This window comes from Pongo pygmaeus, chromosome 21 (genome assembly GCF_028885625.2).
Source record: "Pongo pygmaeus isolate AG05252 chromosome 21, NHGRI_mPonPyg2-v2.0_pri, whole genome shotgun sequence".
In the NCBI taxonomy this organism is placed as follows: Eukaryota; Metazoa; Chordata; class Mammalia; order Primates; family Hominidae; genus Pongo; species Pongo pygmaeus.
In genome coordinates, this window is record NC_072394.2 from 64,604,144 (window position 1) to 64,624,696 (window position 20,553).

General features: G+C 54.1%; 1 protein-coding gene across 1 annotated transcript in view; it reads left to right on the top strand.

The window, feature by feature from the left end:
- Window positions 1-20,553, top strand: part of CDH4 (cadherin 4) — a 705,615-nt gene that overhangs the window by 668,062 nt on the left and 17,000 nt on the right. Inside the window, exon 9 of the mRNA XM_054468084.2 lies at window positions 8,889-9,074. Within this exon, the coding sequence (XP_054324059.1) occupies window positions 8,889-9,074 (186 nt within the window). The remainder of the gene's footprint in view (window positions 1-8,888; window positions 9,075-20,553) is intronic.

The window sequence follows — 20,553 nt, forward strand, 5'->3', positions numbered from 1 at the left end:
GGTGACAAGGGTAGCAGCAGAGTCCCATTTCCACTCATTCAGACCTGCTCCATGGGAAGAGGCAAAAGGAGGTCCTGAGCCTTCCAGGAGACAAAGCCGGGCCTCAGTGGCACTATTGTCCGTCAGAGGTGGAAGCAAAGTTCGCAGTCGGCCGTGGTTCATCTTTATGAGATGTTGACTCACCACCACTAGCCTAGTTGCCAGGAAACAGGATGTGGGAGGGACGGACAAAAATTAAGTACAGCAGCAAATCACCAAGACGCAGTCCTGTGTGTCACACCTGAGGAGCAGCCTGGAGCCGGGGGCACCTTCTGGCTCCCAGCAACTGATGGAAATTCAATCCATGACGTGTTCAGTCCTTGGAGTTCCAGAGTCGCGAAAGGCGGGTCCCTGGCAGGCGTGGAGGGATCGCGGACGGCCGTTTTCAGAGCAGGGCAGGCAGCACAAACGGATGAACAATGCAGAGGCAGAATGGGTCAAGCCCGGGGCCTCTGAAACCAGAACCCCCGGGGCCTCCGTTCCAGGAGGAGCAGCCTCACTCTGCCCTTCACCAGCCACGGAGACCTGGGGGCTATGGGCAGTGCCCTAAATGCCAGCCATGCCCTGGGGCACGCGATAACCACCCCGCAGAACCTCTCCTGTGCTCGTTCCAGGAGTGCAAGGGCAGATCCAGAGGAGCGTGCGGGGCCCACATTCCCAGGGATTTGCAGGTAAATGAGCGGCCCTTGACACAGGGGCAGGCACACCTTTTCTTGAATGGTCTGGAGAGTAAATGCTTGCACTTTGGCTGCCAGAAAGTCTCCGTGGCAACTCCGAAACTCCGCCATTGTAGGACAAAAACAACCACAGACAAAACAGAAGCGAGTGGGTGCGGCCATGTCCCAATAAAACTTTATTTACAAAAACAAAGATTCAGGCCACAGGCTTGTTGTCGAGCCCTGACTTCAATTATAGCGAAAAGGCTACATCGGTGTCATTTTGGGAATATTTTGAAGGAGGAAGATTCTAGCATCGCAGACGTCTGAGGTCAGCGCCTCATCACCACCTGTCTCAGAGAGCTGATTAAAAATCTCACACACCACACACGGCAGAGGTGGCACAGGCCTGTAGCTCCAGCTACGTGGGAGGCTGAGGCAGGAGGATCACTTGAGCCCAGGAGTTCGAGGCTGCAGTGAGGTGTGATCATGCCACTAAACTCCAGCCTGGGCAACAGAGCAAGACTCTGTCTCAAAAAAAAAAAAAAAAAAAAAGACACACAGTATTAGCATTGAATTAAAAAACTAAATATCTTACGAAACTTCGTGTGCCACGTGCCAGGCCTTGTTCATTAAGTTTGCACATTCATTCATTCATTCATTCATTCATTATTTCACCCCGCACTGGGCACTCCCTATGCCAGGGTACAGGACAGCTACAGCGAAAACCAAAGCAGTCACAGCCCCTGCTCCTCAGAGGTTAATCTACATACTTAAAATCTGTAAGGCCAGGCATGGTGGCTCACACCTGTAATCCCAGCACTTTGGGAGGCCGAGGCGGGCGGATCACCTGAGGTCAGGAGTTCAAGACCAGCCTGGCCAACATGGGGAAACCCTGTCTCTACAAAAATACAAAAATTAGCTGGGCATGATGGCAAGTGCTTGTAATCCCAGCTACTCACAAGGCTGAGGCAGGAGAATTGCTTGAACACAGGAGGTGGAGGTTGCAGTGAGCCAAGATCTAGCAATTGCACTCCAGCCTGGGCAGCAGAAGAGACTCCATCGCAAAAAAAAAAAAAAAAAAAAAAAAAGTGTAAATGTACATATTTTATTTCTGTGGATTTTGTTTTTTCCCATTTTCCTACCATGAGCAATTGTTATTCATTCATGGATGTACAATTCCCTGTTCCAAACGAAAACCATGAAGGTGACCTCTCAAGCAGGGTGTGGGGCCGAGAGGCCACCCCCAGGGGGCCAGTGCAGCCTCAGCGCCCCTTCCCCACCACTGGTGACCTTGGGCAGGTTGCCTCCTGGAGCCTCAGTTTCGTCACCTGCAAAATGGGAACAATAATATAATCCCCTCTGCCTCCTGCTCCTGAAATGCTGTCATTCTGTTTCCCTGGGGTTGTCACCAGCATGAGCCCAAGGTGCCCCCTCTCTGAGACAGGCCTATCTCCTTGTGAGGGCCTGCAAGCTTCTCCTCTCTGCTTCTGCCCACTGCCAGCTGTTTTGCGTTTCTGCTCTTGCAAATGTGGCTTCTCTTGGTGCTTTGGAGGCGTCTGAGTGGCCGCCCCTGGGACTTCTCCCAAGCCGGCGTCCTGTGGGCTGGCCCCAACGGGGGACAGCAGCCAGTCCCGAGAGTGTGGGCTGCAGGGCCCGTAGCCCCACCCACACCGAGCTGGCGGGAGCTGTCATCAGGGCCTCCACCGGGGACTGGATGTTAGGGGCATGAAGATTAGCACAGCAGCAACTCACTGGAAGGGGCGCAGGGGTACCAGGGGCTGCGGCTCTCTCATGGGGCTCCCAGTCCTCTGGGTACCTGGAGATCATGGTCATGCAGCATGGGGATCACCAGGCAGCTGCTGAGAACTGGTGGGACGTGGGACAGGGTGTGCCCTGTGCTCTTCCTTCCTCTCTGGCAGCTTCTCCCTCTTCCTTCTCTCCCCTGGCCCCCTTCTTTCTTGATGAAACACCTGCCTGGGCTGGAGTCCTCACACCCACCAGCCAGAAGTCAGTTTCGTCTGCACCGTGTCCCCCTGGTCTCTCGGCTGCAGGCACAGAAATCCACCCTTAGCCTTGGTCATTGCAGCAGCAGGTGGGCACCGACCCTGTACCAGGTGCTGCACTGAGTGCCCTGACTGTGCCAGCCCACCTGACCCCACAGCCTCCTGAAGAACAGGGTCCCTCCTCCCCGTGTCACAGAGGGGACCACCTTCCTGTGGGGAACAAAACTTCTCTCCCACTGCCTCCGACATGGCCGCTTGCCGTGTGGCAGATGTGGGACTTCTCCCTGAGGACAGGACCACCGTGGCCCCAGCATAGGTGCCTTGGAGGCCCCAGGGTCTTGCTGGACATTGTGTGGATGGGGCCTGGCCCTCTCGGCCCTGACCACCCGCTGACATCATAAGGGAACAGCTGGGTGGGTTTTTCCTGAAACACCGGCTGTGCTGCAGGGTTCCTGCCCAAATCCTCCTCTTGGAATGGTGACCTTCCCCTGAGAACCTCACGGTTTCTGCCTCAGAGCTGGGATTGTGCTGGAAGGCCCTCGTAGGAAGACAAAATCCTCCTACCTCTCAGGATGGGTGCAGAGTTGAATTCTAGATTACAGTCTCGGCAACAAATTCCATTCCGATGCTCTTAAAATTTCTCCTTTCCCAAATATCTGCCTTTTCATCCCAAGGGGACTGAGAGGCTTTCCTTGTGTCGGAAAATCTGAAAAAATTAAATTTAAAAGTCATTATGGCTGGGGGAAGGTTAATAAGAAAATTCTAAACCAGATTTATCAGCTAAGGCCTTCTTTGTGAACCTTTATTAAACTTGCATGATTTAGAATAGACTCTTTGTATAAACTTCACTCAGAAGTCTGCAAGGGAATGGATGCAGACAGCGCCGCACTCCCTCCTCAGAAGGACAGGAGCGAGTGGAGAAGCATCAGACAGGCCCTCACTAAAACGGCAGACAACACCAGGACCCACCTGGCCATGTAAGCAGAGACAGACGCTACAGAGGATGATGTGAGGGGCCACGAAATCCAAGGGGCCGGGAGCATCAGGCACGGCTGCTCCACTAGGAGGGGGCCCTCCTGCCCCCACCACTGGGCACAGAGCCTTGCCCCTGCCACCTGCAAGGGTGCTGGCCCCACCTTCTGCCTCTGCTGGCTCCAAAGCTCAAGGCATCTCTGCAGTTTGCCAGGATCAGGCCCTCTCCGCCTCTCTTCTGAACCACAGACATCCAGGTGCAGCTGGCTGGCAGGTCCCTAGGTCACCTACCTGGTTGTGGCTGTAGAGGAGGCTGGGAAAGTGGATATCTGGAAAATAAGGAAGGGAATTCAGAAGGTGCAGGGGAGCCAGGAAGCCTCACTAATGACCACTATGCTGACCCTGGCAACTTGAAAAAAAAAGAGTGGCTCATCTCACAAGAGCTGAGAAGTCTTGGAAAATCTACCCCTTCAGGCATGGCTGGACCTAGGCTCCACCAGCTCACCATGACGCTCCCCTGGGCCATGCTTCCTCCAGCTGGCTTTGTTCTCGGGCTGCGAATGGCGGCTCCCACCCAACCCAACACCTCCAGATTCACGTGGTTACCATGCCCAGGCCAGACGCAGGGGCCACCAGAACTGACCCCTAATTGGCTGACTTAGGTCATTAGCCTATTTCAAACCAGTTATTGAGGCGGGGGCCTCAGGGGTGGAGAACAAGGATCTGAAGCATTTTCAGCGAAGGACCAGAAAGTATTTTCATCTATGGTCAGGCTGTCTCTGTTACTGCGACTCAATGCCACTGTTGGGGCAGGAAAGCAGCCACAGGTGATATGTAAATGAATGGGGCATGGCTGGGTGTCAATAAAACTTTATTTATAAAAATAGGCTTCGGGCCAACGCCACACTAGACCAAGCTGACCAGAGAGAGCCCTTCATCCCACCAAGCCCTTAAGGAAACTTGGGGTGACATGGCCGCAGGACCAGAGCGGTGTGGTCCTGCTCAACCCTCCCACAGAGTCCTAAAGGCCAGAAGCTACTGAGGGCTGCCAAGTGGCTCCCGGGGGAGGCCAGCAGGTTTTCACCCAAGGAAGGAGAGGTAGCCCCAAGACTCAGGCAGGCTGCTTTGGGGCAAGGCAGTGTCCCCAGCGGAGGGAGTGTCCCTGAGCCAGGTGTCAGAGTCCAGCGGTGTGTGCTACGGGGCCCTGGCAGGATGCTTTGGGGGCAAGGCAGCGTCCCCAGCAGAGGGAGTGGCCCTGAGCCAGGTGTCAGAGCCCAGCATTGTGTGCTATGGGGCCCTGGCAGGCTGCTTTGGAGGCAAGGCAGTGTCCCCAGCAGAGGGAATGGCCCGGGACCAGTTGTCAGAGCCCAGCAGTGTGCGCTGCAGGGGCCGGCCTGGCAGGCTGCTTTGGGGGCAAGGCGGTGTCCCCAGTGGAGGGAGTGGTCCTGGGTCAGGTGTCAGAGCCCAGCAGTGTGTGCTATGGGGCCGTGGCAGGCTGCTTTGGGGCAAGGCAGTGTCCCCAGCAGAGGGAATGGCCCGGGGCCAGGTGTCAGAGACCAGCATTGTATGCTGTGGGGCCTGGCCAGAGCAGCATCTGTGTGTTCATGGCATCTCTGGAGAGGGCTCAGGGTCCTGGCACCCAGCACATTTTGCAACTCAGATCCCTGGGGTCAGGGGAGCTCACTGGCCTTGATTCCTCCACCAGCCACTGCAGGGGTCACCTGCCTGCCTCACTGACAATGGGGCAGGACACCCTCCTCCCTGCTCCGGGTCTGCAAAGCTCCCCCCAGCCTGAGGCCCTCCCACCACCACCTCTGCCTCAAGATGGTCCCAGCAGGCAGTGTATAATGTGGCCCAGCTACCACCTCCCCTGAGGACACCAGGGGGACTATCACCTCCACCTCACAGCTCTGTCCCACCCCCAGGCCCCCCCAGGCACCAGGTCAGCTCCTAGACTCACAGCAGCACAACCCTGGCTGAGGAAGGCTGCTCCTCCCGCCCAGTCCCCGGCCCTTCTGGAACTTGTTCACAGGCCTCAGCGAAGCTTCCTTGAATGTCCCCCTGCAGTGGTCCTCTGCCTGGGGCCTGGCCGCCCAGGATCCCGCGTGGCCACAGCCTCAGCAAGGGCTGTCCTCTCGCACCCAAGGACCGCAGGGCTGAGATCAGGCAGGCAGCTCCCTGCGCCTCACTCTCAGGCATGTTCTCACCCCCAGAACATATGGATCTCCAACCATGGCCTGAGTCACCCCTGCTATCCCCCAGCAGGCACCATCCCCCATGCCATGATGCCACGCGATGCAGAGCCCAGTGTGTCCCACGGCGACGCCAGCTCCCTGTCCTGCTGGGGGACGATCTGACCCCGGGTGGCTCAAAACATGTGTGATGAAGGGAAGACGGAGGGAGTCCCGAAGCTCCCTCCTCTAGGGCCGGGTCAGCGTCTCCAGGCCTCCCCGGGGACCGAGCTGCAGGTTCCGGGCTCTGGCCACCTGGCTCAGGAGCAGAGACAGCTAGGAGATTCCGTCCCACACTGGACATCGGGAGTGGTGGGGGCAGTAGCTGTCCACTCTGGAGTTTAACAAAGATGGTTCCTCCCAATCCTGAGATGCGATCTATGGCTGAGCGTGGCCATTGTGGGAGGAAGGGCTCCTGCTCCACAGACATGGCTGAGATCCCACTTTGGACAAACCCACAATTTTTCTTCCTAACAAGCTGATTGTATCGGGATGTGAATGCTTGGACCTGCGGTGACAGGCAGGGCCCTTCCTACCAGACCCAGAGCTGGGCCGGGCTGCGGGGTTTTCAGCCCAGCTTAGAGCCCCAGGTCGAGGAGGCTGATTAAAGGACTTTCTCTAAGCTTTTGAAATACAGAGAAAGGACGCAACACTTGTCTGGGATTAAACTGGAATATTTTTCCATCCTTGACAAGGCATCCCGTTGGTGTGGGCTCTGAATTCTTCTGTCGCGTCTCCGTCCTTTTTAGGAATGCTGACTTGGCTCCTGCTTGGGAAAGGGGACCAGCGTATTTCATTTTTGTGCATTTATATGAAGGCTATCACTCATTCCTTCATGCACTGATGAGAGGCCAGGCCTTGGGCCAGCAGGGACAGTCACCATCTGTATGTCCCCGGACCCTGTTCACCTGACGTCTTTGTCCACTGGTCTAACGGGGCCTCCACGCTCATGACAGATGTGCACTGAAGGGGCGCGGGTGGGTCAGGTGAATCTGCACCATCTCACAGCCTCCTCTCACACCGGCTCTGAGACTCTGGGCACAGAACCGCCACCTTGGGGCCTCTGTGTGCTTCTCTGTCCTTGCAGGACCTGCCTATGGTAGATGCAGTCTGCTGGCCTCCCGATGCCCGTTTCCGACCCCTTCTCCCTTTCCCACCTCACAGGGCTCCCTTCTTTGGGCTTTTGGTGGCCGCGGGACATCTCCCTGTCCAACGGAGCATCAGCACAAGTCAGCTGGGGAGGGGCACTCCAGGAAGCCTCTTTCTTACCGAAGGGGCAGCTGTGCTTCTCAGGCAGCCAGAGGGCCAGGCCGAGCTGCAAAGTCCTGACCACGGGAGGCCGGGGAAGGAAAGAGTCCCGCCCCGATGGGCCCAGCCACCTGCAGCCCTGGAAGTTCAGGCTCCTGGGTTCAGGTCACCCCAGTGCAAGTTTCTGTTTGCTGCACCCAAGGGCTCCTCCGTGACTCCTGGCTGAGGGCAGGTGTGAAGGTGGCCTGGGTAATTCCCTAGACACCCTAACAGCCTTGTTTTAACTTAGTCACCTCTTTAAAGGTCCCATCTCCAGATACAGTCACACTCTGAGGCCTTGGGGGTTTAGGGCTTCCACACAGAAATTCCAGGACACACCATTCAGCCCCTAACAGTGCCCCATGCCAGGACACAGGGGCTTCCCACCCAGGGACACTCCCAGTGGAAGCGGAGCAGAGCTGCCTGCAGATGTGCACAGCAGCCCTGTCCTGACACTCCAGCGCCCGTCCTGGGAGGAAGGGTACCTGATCACAGCATCGTCACATCACAGAGCGCTGCTCAGCCATCTCAGCTGCATGAAGCAACACAAAGGAATCCCAGACCCACAGTGCTGAGCAGAAGCCAGACACAAGTGCTGGAAGGTTCCACCCATGTAAAGAACAAACCCAGGTGAACTCATCTGTGACGCCGGAAGTCAACATGAGCTTACCAGGTTCCTGCAACAAATGGCCACAAACTGGGGGCTTGAAACAACAGGAATTTATTCTGTCAGTCTGAAATCACCAGGGTCTTGCTCCCTCTAAAGACTCCAGGGAGCACCTTTCCTCCTCTTCCGGGTTCTGCTGGCCACCCTGGTGTTCCTGGGCTTGTGGTGGCATCACTCCAGTCTGTGCCTCCGTCTCCCATGGCCTCATCTTCTGAATATGTCTGTGTCTTCTCCTTTGTGAAATCCCCTCTGCCTCCCTCTTCTGAAGATGCACATGGTAGCATTTAGCTCCCACCTGGATAATCCAGAAAAATCTCCCCAGCTCAGAATCCTTACCTCCAGCGCCTCTTCTTCCTACAAGGTGGCATTTCCAGCTCCGAGGATTGAGATGTGGCCATATCTTTGAGGCCACCATTGAACCAGTACAGGTGGAAACTTTGGGACGTGGAAGGGGTCTGGGGTGGGGACTGGGAATGAAGAGAAATGCCCATTGTTGAAGCCGCTAAATCAGTGGCCCTCTGCCGTGGCCACGGGGCTGACGCGCCTGCCGGGTAGGTCTGCACACCTGCTTCAGTGGGGCCCCAGCAGCCGTGCTACGAGGCATGCACTCCTGTGCACCCCCGAGCAGCCTGTCTTCTCTGATTCCTGATCTGGGCGTGGCTGACATGGTGTGTTCTGTTTGTGAACATTCGTTGAGCTGGGCTGACACGGTGTGTTCTGTCTGTGAACATTCGTTGAGCTGGGCTGACACGGTGTGTTCTGTCTGTGAACATTCGTTGAGCTGGGCTGACACGGTGTGTTCTGTCTGTGAACATTCGTTGAGCTGGGCTGACACGGTGTGTTCTGTCTGTGAACATTCGTTGAGCTGGGCTGACACGGTGTGTTCTGTCTGTGAACATTCGTTGAGCTGGGCTGACATGGTGTGTTCTGTCTGTGAACATTCGTTGAGCTGCACATATGCTACGTGCACTTCTCTGTGCATATTTACACTTAACACGGGTTTGTAACATTCTTTCCTTCCATTTTGCAGTTTGCAGGGGAGGTCCCCGAAAATCGCATGGAGACCGTGGTCGCAAACCTCACAGTGATGGACCGAGATCAGCCCCACTCTCCAAACTGGAATGCTGTTTACCGCATCATCAGTGGGGATCCATCCGGGCACTTCAGCGTCCGCACAGACCCCGTCACCAACGAGGGCATGGTCACCGTGGTGAAGGTGCGTACTCTTCTCGCACCCTGCCAGGCACCCCAAGTTCTGCCACCTGCACACTCCCTTAGGACCAGTCAAACAGGAGTGATACTCAGTGTAAAGTTAGTGCCCCCCTAATATCCAAGGGCAGAGGCAGGTAACCCAACCTGCTGGAGGCAGACACAACCTTCACAAGGACCTGTCATGTGACCTTCAGGGGCTTGGCAGACTCCCCAAAAATACCCTCCCATTCCCTTTTCAATGTCTATATATTTGCTCCTGCCCCCAATCTAGTAATGGGCGAATTTCATTATTAGAATTCCTAATGTTAAACCATCTTTGCATTCCTGAGATAGATCCCACTGAGTAGTGAGGTAATATTTTGTAACACGTTGAAGAATTTGTTTTGCTGATATTTGAAGTTTTTCATGTACTTTTCTGGGTGATTTAGGCCTATAGCGTCCTCATCTGGGTTTTGCTATCAAGGTTACAGACTAATCTCAAGAGTCTTTTTCTGTCCCAGAGATGGGTCTTGTGATGCTGTAATAATCTGTCCCCTGAATGTTTGGTCACACTGTGCTGTGAAGCCATTGAGTAGCTGTAGATTTTGTCTTTTTGGTTGTGCTTCTTTTTGTTTTGGAGAGAGATCAGTTTGTAACTACTGGTTCAATTTCTTTGATGGTTTTGGTCAGATATGTTTTTCTAGAAAAGTGTCCATTTAATCTAAATTTTCAAATTTACTTATAAAGGTCTATCATTATAGTAGTAGTGATTCAGTCTTCTAACCTAACTCTTTTTCTACACTCATAATTCATATTCCCCTGGAAGGGCAGATTGGGAATTATATCATAACACTTAGCGATCGTTTACAACTTAGTGTGAAGAAGTTTAGCAGCTATCATCCCAAAACAATTTTGAATAGGACTAAGAAGAAAAGAGCAAGAGCACATTGGGCATTTTTAGAGAAAAGTGGGGGGTGACAGAACGGTGAGCTTAAAGCTGGATAGGATCTGCCGAAGCGTAAGGAAAAGCAAGATGAGCTTAAAGCTGGATAGGATCTGCCGAAGCGTAAGGAAAAGCAAGGTGAGCTTAAAGCTGGATAGGATCTGCCGAAGCATAAGGAAAAGCAAGTTTCATTTTGAGTTGGATAATTTAGAAACTTCCTTCAGCAGCCCAGAGCAGAGACTTAACCACAGAAATTTAAATACTCGAGAGTTGTATTCTCTCACGTGAGAGGAGTCTGAGGTGGGCAGTTGGGGCCGATGTCACAGCTGCACAATCAACAGAAACCCTGGCTGCTTCTATCCTCTGCTCTGCTGTGCACGCCTTTCAGCTTCTAGGGCCCCTTGTGGTCCAAAATGGCTGCTAGAGCACCAGCCATTGCAAGACTTTCACAGGCGGTAGGAAATCAAAAAGGGGGAAGAATGGCTCGCCCCTCCTTTATTAAGGGACCTTCCCAGAACACCTGTTCACATCTTATTGGGCAGAGTTTAGTCACATGGCCATTCTTATCCAGAGAAGACACTGCATAACATAATTATGGGCACATATCCCAAACTTCTCCTAAGGAAGAGTGGAGCTAGATGTTAGGAGATCACAGGGGAAGAAAATAGGCTTTCTCCAGGATCTGTGTCTTTTCTCAACACCCCAAGGTCATCTTTTTCCTTTTCTTAATAACCCCTTTTCTAAGCAAGCTAGTGAAGACCAGTTCTCCTGAAAAATCTTATAAATTCTTCATCATTTTTATTTTATGAAATATTCAAACATACAGACAAGCAGAAATAATAGTAAAATGAACTTCCGTATACCCGTCACCTAGATTTAATTAACATTGTGCTACATTTACTAAATCTTTTTATTTTGGCTGATATGTTTGAAAGTAAATTAACATGTCACAGCATTCCAGCCCTAACTCTGTATAAGCTTTCTTCTTCAAGAGAGGCTATTTTTTCACCTTGAAAGATAGTTCTTAGAGAAGAGGCAAAATACACGTTTCACTTCCCCTCTAATTATGAATTTTCAGAGTAAGGCATTAGCACAGTCACGCCCCCAGTGGCAAAGTCAGATCTGTGTGCGCAGGGACTGGGCATGGTGAGGAAGGATGCAACAAACCCTTTCTCCTTTTCTCTGGGCGCATTTGACCTCGCGCTAGCATTCTAGCTCTGGCCTCTAGAAACCCACAAGGTGAATCGTCAGGTGCTTTGCTGGCAACGTTGCTCATGGGAAGGTGATGGAGACTGGATGTGACATGCGGGCAGAGGAGAGGAGTGAGCCGTGAGCCCAGAGCTGGCTGGGGCCTTCCCCAGTGAGCAGCGAGCCTCGGCCCATCTCCTGCTTGTGATTCCAAGGAGGTATCTCTGACTCCCACAGCTCAGATTCTGTGGCCTTCACAGGGGGCCCAAAGGGCAGCCCCCGGCCCCAGGAGAGCAGCACCTGTCTCACCTCCCCTGCCCCTGGAGGGCCACTTCTGCAGCTGGAGCACACACAGCCCCGCCACCTTCATCGGCCGAACATAGATCAGAAAGGGCCGGTACCAAGGAAGAAGGCTGGCTCGATGTGGTGGGGAAAGCCTGACCCCTAAGGACTCCAGGGAAGGTGGCTTCCTGCCCAGCCCAGGGGCTGGTGGCCTCAGCCATCATGTGGCTGCCTGGCCCTATCTGCGCAGAGCATCACGGCCACGGAAGGTGGAAGAGCACAGCCAACTTCAGGGAAGAGCCAGCGTCCTGGGACTGCATGGGCCTTGTGGCACTGGGCCAGGCCCTCGGCAGGCCCACGGAGCCCTCTTCTGTTCTTCGGAGAGGAGCCACTGGTTCCAAGCATATAGCACAGACTAGACTGTGGGGCATGGACTGAGGGTCCCAGGAGGGCCTGGGTGCCGCCACCCCGGGAACTGATTCCTGAGGTGGGAAATCATCCCCTTCGGGTTCTTCCTCCAGCTGGGGATGCTCCTGAGAAGGCCGCTGGGAGAGCAACTCCTCCAGGGCTCAGCTGCTTGGCAGCCATCTCCCCACAGCAGGAAGGCCCTGGCTGGCAGGTGGGTGGGGCATGAATTTTGGAGACAGAGAGGAGGTGCTGACAGCAGCCAGGTGGGCATGGCCGGGCACATTCACTGTCCTTCTGCCATGTGACAGCTTGGCAGCAGGCCACCCTCTGCTGAGTTTGTGCCACATCCCCTCCTCTAGCCACCAGGGTCTCCTGTCCAGCTCCACCCTCTCCTTGTCAGGCCTCTGTCTACGTGGTGACAGTGGGGTTTCCTGAAGCATGTCTGCAGAATGCTGGTTCTCAGGATGTTGATGAGCGCTGCCTGTGAGCCACGTTCACAGCTAAAATCTCCCCATCACCTGTGCTTCCTGCCCCCCACAGCCAGTCAACATCAGTGGCACTGAGGCCATTGAGGGGCCTGTGAAAGGAAGATAAAACCTCAGAACCCCGAACCCACTATGCCAAAGGGAAGTGGAGCGTGGGGACTGAGTCTCACGGTGCTGCCTCCCTTCTGTGGCCACACAGGTAGCTGGGGCTTCACACACCTACCCCAGCTTCTGTGAAAGGTGGATCCACTGAGCGCTGAGCAGAGCTTCACAAGGATGTAGCCACTGTCTCATTGCCTACCCAGCCCCCGCTTTTTTTTCCTTTCCTCCTTCCCCTCCTGTCTGCTCTTTCCTCTTTAAATACTGAAGTCCTCAAAACCCTCTTTGGGAAAAGCACAGGACACAGATCCCACTGGGACTTGTGCTTCTTCTTCTCGGGTGCGGGCTCAGCCTCGGCGGAATAACCCTGGAATCGACGGAGATCGGGGCGGGCTCAGCCTCGGCGGAATAACCCTGGAATCGACGGAGATCGGGGCGGGCTCAGCCTCGGCGGAATCACCCTGGAGTCGACGGAGATCGGGGCGGGCTCAGCCTCGGCGGAATCACCCTGGAGTCGACGGAGATCGGGGCGGGCTCAGCCTCGGCGGAATCACCCTGGAATCGACGGAGATCGGGGCGGGCTCAGCCTCGGCGGAATCACCCTGGAGTCGACGGAGATCGGGGCGGGCTCAGCCTCGGCGGAATCACCCTGGAGTCGACGGAGATCGGGGCGGGCTCAGCCTCGGCGGAATCACCCTGGAATCGACTGAGATCGGTGCGGGCTCAGCCTCAGCACAATCACCCTGGAATCGACTCAGATCTTGCAGGCCCCATCCCTCAGGCCTGGGAGGCTTGGAGACCTGCCATGCTCAGGGGAACAAACATAGCCCCTGCCTGGTACCCCGCATCTCCCACCAGAGCCACGGAAACTAGAAAGGTGCTGCCACTCCACACCCACAGGCGGGCTGGCACCCACCCGCAGAAACCCAGATGTAAAAATCTGCAGATTTTCAGATTTGGGGCTTGGGGTGCATTTTGCATTTTGCCTTTTCACAGCAGCCGTCTTCCCCACTGGGCACAAGGAGGAGGAAACCAAGTTCCTACAGCACCGCCTGCCGCACATGCCTGGAGGGAAGGGGCCCTCCAGGCCAGGGGAGGGCCCAGAAGGGCTGCGGCTGGCTCAAGTCTTCATGACCCAGAGAACTAGTGCCATCCCTATTTCTGCACTTCCCCAGATCTCCAGCACCCTGAAACTGCCAGGGAGCCTCAGGCCAGGCCCCGATGTGATCAGCTACAGTGACATTGATTGGGCACCAATACCAGGTGTGCCATCCTCACCCCCATCTCACTTGGTCCTTACGCCCACCAAGGAGGTGCTATTCTTGTCCCGTTTCACAGATGGCATAACTGGGGGCCCACACGCGGGATCACACAGTGGGGACTGTACAAGCTGGGGCTGGAACCTGCTACCTCTTCCATAAAGCCATCTGTTAACTGTCCAGGTTCCTCGCTGGCCCTGCCTATCTGACTGAGCCAAGGTGTCTGTGTGTGTTCAGGACAACGTTCCACAGGTTTGAAGCTGGGGCTGAGGGCTGGCTGGGCTGTGTCTGCTCAGAAACCAGTCCTCTTCCAGGGCATCCTGACAAAGCCAGATGGTACCGTCTGACCAGCCTGAAACCTTCCTAGTGCCATGAGGAGGGGACACGGAGGCTTGAGGAGGGGTCCAAGGCCTCCTGAGGCAGCATGAAACTCTGGCCCAGCTGATGGTCCCCAGCCCAGGGGCCTTGAGACCCCATGATGCCTCTCCCCAGCTGTAAGTCCAAGAGTCCTATAATGGGAAGCTGCTCAGCCGTCAAAAGGAACAAACAGGAGATCCATGTGACATGCGATGGGTCTCCAATGCATCACACTAAGTGAGATGAGTCAGAACCAAAAGGTGGCCTGTTGCATGCCCCCATCTGCAGAACGTCCCGGAAAAGACAAAACTGTGGGGACAGAAAACCCTTCAGTGCTTTGCTGGTGGGTGGAGAGGAAGGGACTGCAAAGGCACAGCACGAGAGAAGTGTGGAGGAGACGGGACTCTCCTGCACCTTGGCTGTGGGGCTGGCCGTGCTTCTGTACACTTGTTAACATTCCTGAGAGTGACTCTTACTGCATGTCAATTTCCAAATAAATTTTAAAATTTGAGGAGCTGAGAGCGCAGACTCACAGCCACACTGTCCCCAAAGAGTCATGGGTCATTGTGTCCTAGGTAGAATTCAACAGGAGAACCATACTTTTTCTTTTTTTCTTTCATTTTTGTTCTTACTCCATATAGTGCTTTTCTCTGAAGTTTCAATTTAGAGTCTGTTTAAGGTGCGTATTTAGTCTGGGGATGCTTCACCTTAGAAAACATTTCCAAAATTGGTTTTGAGTTCTTTGGTAGAGACGTCGTCTTTTCAGGCATTCTCTTTCAGAGCAGGGGAGTGGGGTAGAGGGGAGGGGTTGGGGAGTGGCGGGTGGTGCGGGAGGTAGAAGGCCAGTGCAGGGACCCCATGGCCCAGCCCGCAAGAGATGTCCAGTATCTTGAGGGCATCTGTTCTTAGATTCCCACACTAGCTCTTTGCTCACTTACTCCTGGCATGGACCAGCCACTTAATCTCTCTGTGCCTCAGTTACCTCAAACATAAAATGAGGCAAATTGTGGGGCCTATGCCCAGAGGCTTATGACTCATATTGAAATAGACCCTGGATATAAAAGATTTGGCACAGTGCCTGGCACAAGGTAAGGACTGAATCAGTGGTATTAGCTGCTGTCGTCATCATAACCATTATCGTTATCATCATCATCATCCTCATCGTCATCATTGTCACTGCTGTCCCGAGCTGGGGAGAGGCTCCTGATCATTCTCCCTGCTTAGTTCCCCAGAGCGTGAAGGTTACTTTAATTCCATGAAGGGTCCCCTGAGTCCCTCAGAAGAGCAGGCACCATATCATGTATGTACACTGCAGACCTGACCAGGTCACTGCTCCCAACCTTTAGTAGTTTATAGTCTGCAGAGGGGATGGTGAGGAGGAATCACTGAAATATTTTATGTCAGGTACACACTGGAGGCCCCAAATCCAGCAATGCAGCAGTGTGCTCTTTCCTTCTCTAAATCGACTTAGCTTCTGTTTCTAGCCGGGTCCCCCCAGGTGGTGGTAAGTGGTAGACTGGCATCTCTTCTGCCTCACTTTTCACACAGTTGTGTCTATGCTCTGGGCTGATGCAGTGCCCTGTGCAGGGGAGGAGAGCACTCCTGGGCAACTGTCAGAGGTGTCTGGTCACCTCTGTTCTCAGCCATCAGTCACCCAAATCCTGGCTGCATCATCCCTCACTTCTGGGGTCCAGCTTGGCCACTGTCAAAAGAAGTCCACAGGCATCTCGGGCAGGTCATCCAGATCTGTCCTGCCTCACACTCCCAATTCCATCTCCCTAGCCATACCAGCCGGGGATGAGGAATACGCCTTGCCACCTCCCAGGCTCTACCTGAGGTGGGCACACAGCTTCTCCGCTCTCAGGTCCCCAAACCCAAATACCATCTGTTACCATCACACCCTCCTCAGGGCCCAGCACGGCCTCTTGTCTCCCTCCTCCAGTTGTGAAATCTTATCTCGAAGGAGCAAGGCCCAGGCCCAGGCTCATCCCAGGTTCTTTCTTTTCTCACCCATGGCCCTCAGTTTTAAAGCTAAAAAGCCAAGAACCGGCCTCTGCCACTTCCCCTTTGGGCAGCAACAGAGCTGGCCTTCCTGTGAGAGGCTCACAGGTGGCAAGAATTCTGGGGAGAGTAGGTGGGAATTCCAGGGAGAGCAGGTCAGTGATGGGGTCAGTTCAGGCAACTCTGCCCCAAGACAGGGGCACAGAGTGAGACTTTGAATGGAAGCTCCTGAGCCTCCCATCGGAGGAGAGCAGGGCAGACATCCTGGTGTGTCCCCACCTGGCCCTGCCCACTCCGCCCAGCCGGTGCTGGAGCTGCTGCTCAGGCACACGCCCAGCTGCTCACCTCTGAGTGAAGGGTCACAGCCACATGTGGGCGGCAGCCATGCTGAGCCTCGGCAAGTACATCCAGCCACCCTAATCCAAACTGCTGGAGCAAATTACCTATTGATTTCTCCATTACAAATGTGTTTTATTTTATCTTCCTGTGGGCTTTTATTGGCCATAATCGTCTTTCTGGAAGGCCTCCTTGCTCAGACTGGTGACACGATTTTTTAACGCATGACATGCAGCGTTATTCCATGTCCCCGGGAACATGAGCCAATAAATATGGGAGAAAGACCACTTCCCTCAGGGGCTTGTTCATAGCACCACCACCACGTGATGAAACCACGTCTAGCCACATGAGTGGCCCCATCCCAGCCAACTCCTGGAGGGCCTGGGGGAGCAGCTGCAGGTGTTGGCATGGTCAGCTCTGGGGGGACCCCAACACGATGTGGGTGCAGGCAGGTGCTGGGAGCTTGGAGGCATCTGGAGTCCAGAGACAGAGGGAGCAAGGCCAGACCTGGGGGAACCTGAGACCCCTGGTAGAACCTTTCAGAGGAGTGCGCTGGGTTATTCTGGATCGGGCGTCCCTTCAGGCTTGCGGTCAGCTTGGGCCGTGGAAGGTTCTGCAGGGTGACAGCTGCAGGTGCGAGGCCCCTGTGTGGCGCACACAACCCCAAGATGGGCCTGGGCAGTGGTGATGAACAAGGGAGTGCCCACCCCCTATAACCCCCAGGCACCTATGGGGCACAGATGACCCACACTGGTGCTGTGCTGGGCGCTGGGGAGGCAGAGGTACAGGGCAAAGCCCCTGCCCCAGGGGTGGCAGAGTCAGGGTGGGGGTCGTGCACCAACGCAGTGAGAGGTGACGGCATGCATCAGCGAGCCACGAGGCATCTCACTCAGGACTCAGGGAGGCTTGCAGGGACCACCCCTTCCTTCAGATGGACAAGGAGACTACCCCTGGGGAGGATGAGGGCTCACCTAAGCGTGGTATCGCAGTGATTGCGTGTCACCCCCAGGGGCAGTGCAGGGACCGTGGGGACCCAGGACCAGAACTGTGATCTCTGCCACTCCCTGCAGACCCTCCTGGAGGTTGTCATGGGCTTCCAGGAGCCACCGTCTCAGTTTTCCTTCCATGCTCATCCAATACTATTTAGGCAATTTTATTTTTTGAGACGAGGTCTTACTCTGTTGCCCAGGCTGAAGTGCAGTGGTACGATCACTGCTCACTGCAGCCTTGACCTCCCAGGCTCAAGCAGTCTTCCCACTTCAGCCTCCTGGGTAGCTGGGACTACAGGTGTGTGCCACCATGCCCAACTAATTTCTTTTTTTTTTTTTTTTTTTTGTAGAGACGGCATCTCACTATGTTGACCAGGCTGCTCTAGAACTTCTGGGCTCAAGCGATCCTCCTGCCTCAGCTTTCCAAAGTGTTGGGATTACAGGCATGAGCCACCGCACCTGGCCTTATTGATGTGATTTTTAAATTTCTTCTTTTTGTATTGAAATATCTTATTCAGTAGCAGTGCCGAGAAGTCCTGAGTGTGACATACCAGATTATGTGGTTGTTCCTGCTTGGAAAGATCAGATGCTGAGAGGCTGTGGTGGCCCCAGATATGGGGCGGGGTTGGATCTGTTCAGACTCAGGTGCTTCACTGCCAGCCCCAAGCATGGGGAGTGGGGTTCAGAGCAACAGCACGTTGTGGGTGGAACACCCCAGGTTCCTTCCTGACTTACCTGTGGCCCTCAGCTTATGAAGCTCCAAAGCCACAAACTGGCCTTTTCCGCTCCACTGTGGACAGTGCCTGGCCTGCCTGCAGGTGGTTCACGAGGGCTGGGAACATGGGGACATCACATCAGTGGCAGGGCATGGTGCCCTCATGCTTCTTGGGGAAAGCTGATTGATTCCTCCAGCAGATAAGTTCCTCTCTAAGTGGAAATGCCTTACACTGTTTATCATGAAGGTTTCCAGGCATTCCTAGAAGTAGGAGGAACCTGCGTAATTGCGTGGAAGCGCTGTGTCATGATGATTGCGTGGAAGCACGTGGTGATTGTGTGGAAGCGTGGTATCGTGATTGTGTGGAAGCATGGAGTCACGGTGATTGTGTGGAAGTGTGTCTTGGTGATCGCATGGAAATGTGTGATTGCATGGAAGCACTGTGTCATGATGATTGCGTGGAAGCACAGTGTCGCGGTGACTGCGTGGAAATGTGGTATGATTGCATGGAAGCGTTGTGTCATGGTGATTATGTGGAAGCGTGGTGTCGCGGTGATTGTGTGGAAGCGTGGTGTCGTGTAAATCTCACAGTGATAGGCACGCTGCTGCGTGGCAATCTGCACTTTTTGCAGGAGTACGTTTTTTTAATTACCAGACCTCATGATCCTCCGCACCTAGATCTGTCAGAATGCATCACCCTCAAAAGCATATTTTGGGCAGAGTGCAGTGGCCCACGTCTGTCATCCCAGCACTTTGGGAGGCCGAGGCAGGCGGATCACCTGAGGTCAGAAGCTCAAGACCAGCCTGGTCAACATAGTGAAACCTCGTCTCTACTAAAAATATAAAAATTAGCCAGGCATGGTGGCGGGCACCTGTAATCCCAGCTACTGGGGAGGCTGAGGCAGGAGAATCACTTGAACCCAGGAGGCAGAGGTTGCAGTGAGCCGAGATCACGCCACTGCACTCCAGCCTGGGCAATGGAGGAAGACTCTGTCAAAAAAAAAAAAAAAAATCAAAGCTCTATGATAAGAAATAGAGAGGAAACTCACAAACTCACACTCCCAGCTGTGACCCTGACCCCATTCTTTCCCTCTGATAATGATGATCATTTTTACTAGTTTTTGGTTTATCCTCACGATGTTTCTTTCTGCAAATATGAGCAAATACGTATACAAATCATATTTTTCTCCCTCTTTTGCACAAAAGGTGCACACTATGTGGGTTGCTTTTTTACCCACCAGTAGATCCTGGAAAGCTCTCCTCTTCAGTACACAGAGGTTGTTCTCATTCCTCTTTACAGCTGCAAGTGTCTCCCCATGCAGATGTACTGCAGGCTGTGCAGCCAACCATTGCTGATGGATGTTTGGGTCGTTTCCAGCATATTGTCTCTACAGATACTACACAATGAATACTCTTATGCATATGTTACTTTGCACGTATCTAAGCAGAATACTTTAATGCAATTGCAACACATTGTGTTGTGTTTTTTCCAGTGAGACTGTTGCAAGCTTTGCCACTGAACGTCTCAGGGCTCCAAGCTGTTTCCATGTAACTTCCCTCCCTCCCCAAAATGTGTAGGAAAGGCTTGAGCGAAGCTTTTCTGATAATATAGCATCACTGCAGAACTGTAGCTCTAGCATTTATCAGCCAGGGTCCTGGTGCACCAGAAGGGCACCAAAGAATTGTGTGAATGCAGGGGCCAAGTGCAGCAGTGATGGGAGCTGCAGACCTGACATGGTTGTGTCCGGGGCTGTGGTAACAAATTACCACAAACCAGGTGGGTTACAACAATAGAACTGTCTTCTGTTCCAGCTCTGTGAGTCAGAGACATAAAATCAAGGTGCCGGCAGGAACGGTCTTGCTTAGGAGGTTCTAGAGGAGAACCCACTGCCTGCCTCTCTCCTGTTTCTTGGCCTGTAGCTGCCTCACTCCAGACTGCACCTCTGTCGCCACATGGCTCCTCCCTGTACCTGTGTGTCTCAAATATCCCTCTCCCTTCCTCTCTGTTTTGAAATTTTGGAGAGCCTCGCTCTGTCACCCAGGCTAGAGTGCAATGGTGTGATCACAGTGCACCGTAGCCTCAAACTCCTGGGCTCAAGCGATCCTCCCACCTTAGCGTCCTGAAGCCCTGGGATTACAGGCATGCATGACCGCACCCAGCCCCGCCTGTCTCTTATGAGGGCCTCTGTCTTTAACTTACATGTACAAAGACCCGATTTCCAAATAAGGGCTCATTCACAGGTCCCAGGTGGACATGTCTTTTGGGGGCCACCATTTGACCCCCTGCACCTGGTGAGGCCCCCCTGGCCAACAACGTCAGGAGCCTTCCCCACACTAGGCTCAAAGGAGGAAGGTAGGGACGGGGTTACCAGGCCAGGAAGAGGGGCCACCCATCAGGGGCTGCAGCCCCCCAGGAGGAGCCCAGCTTTTACCTCAGCACAG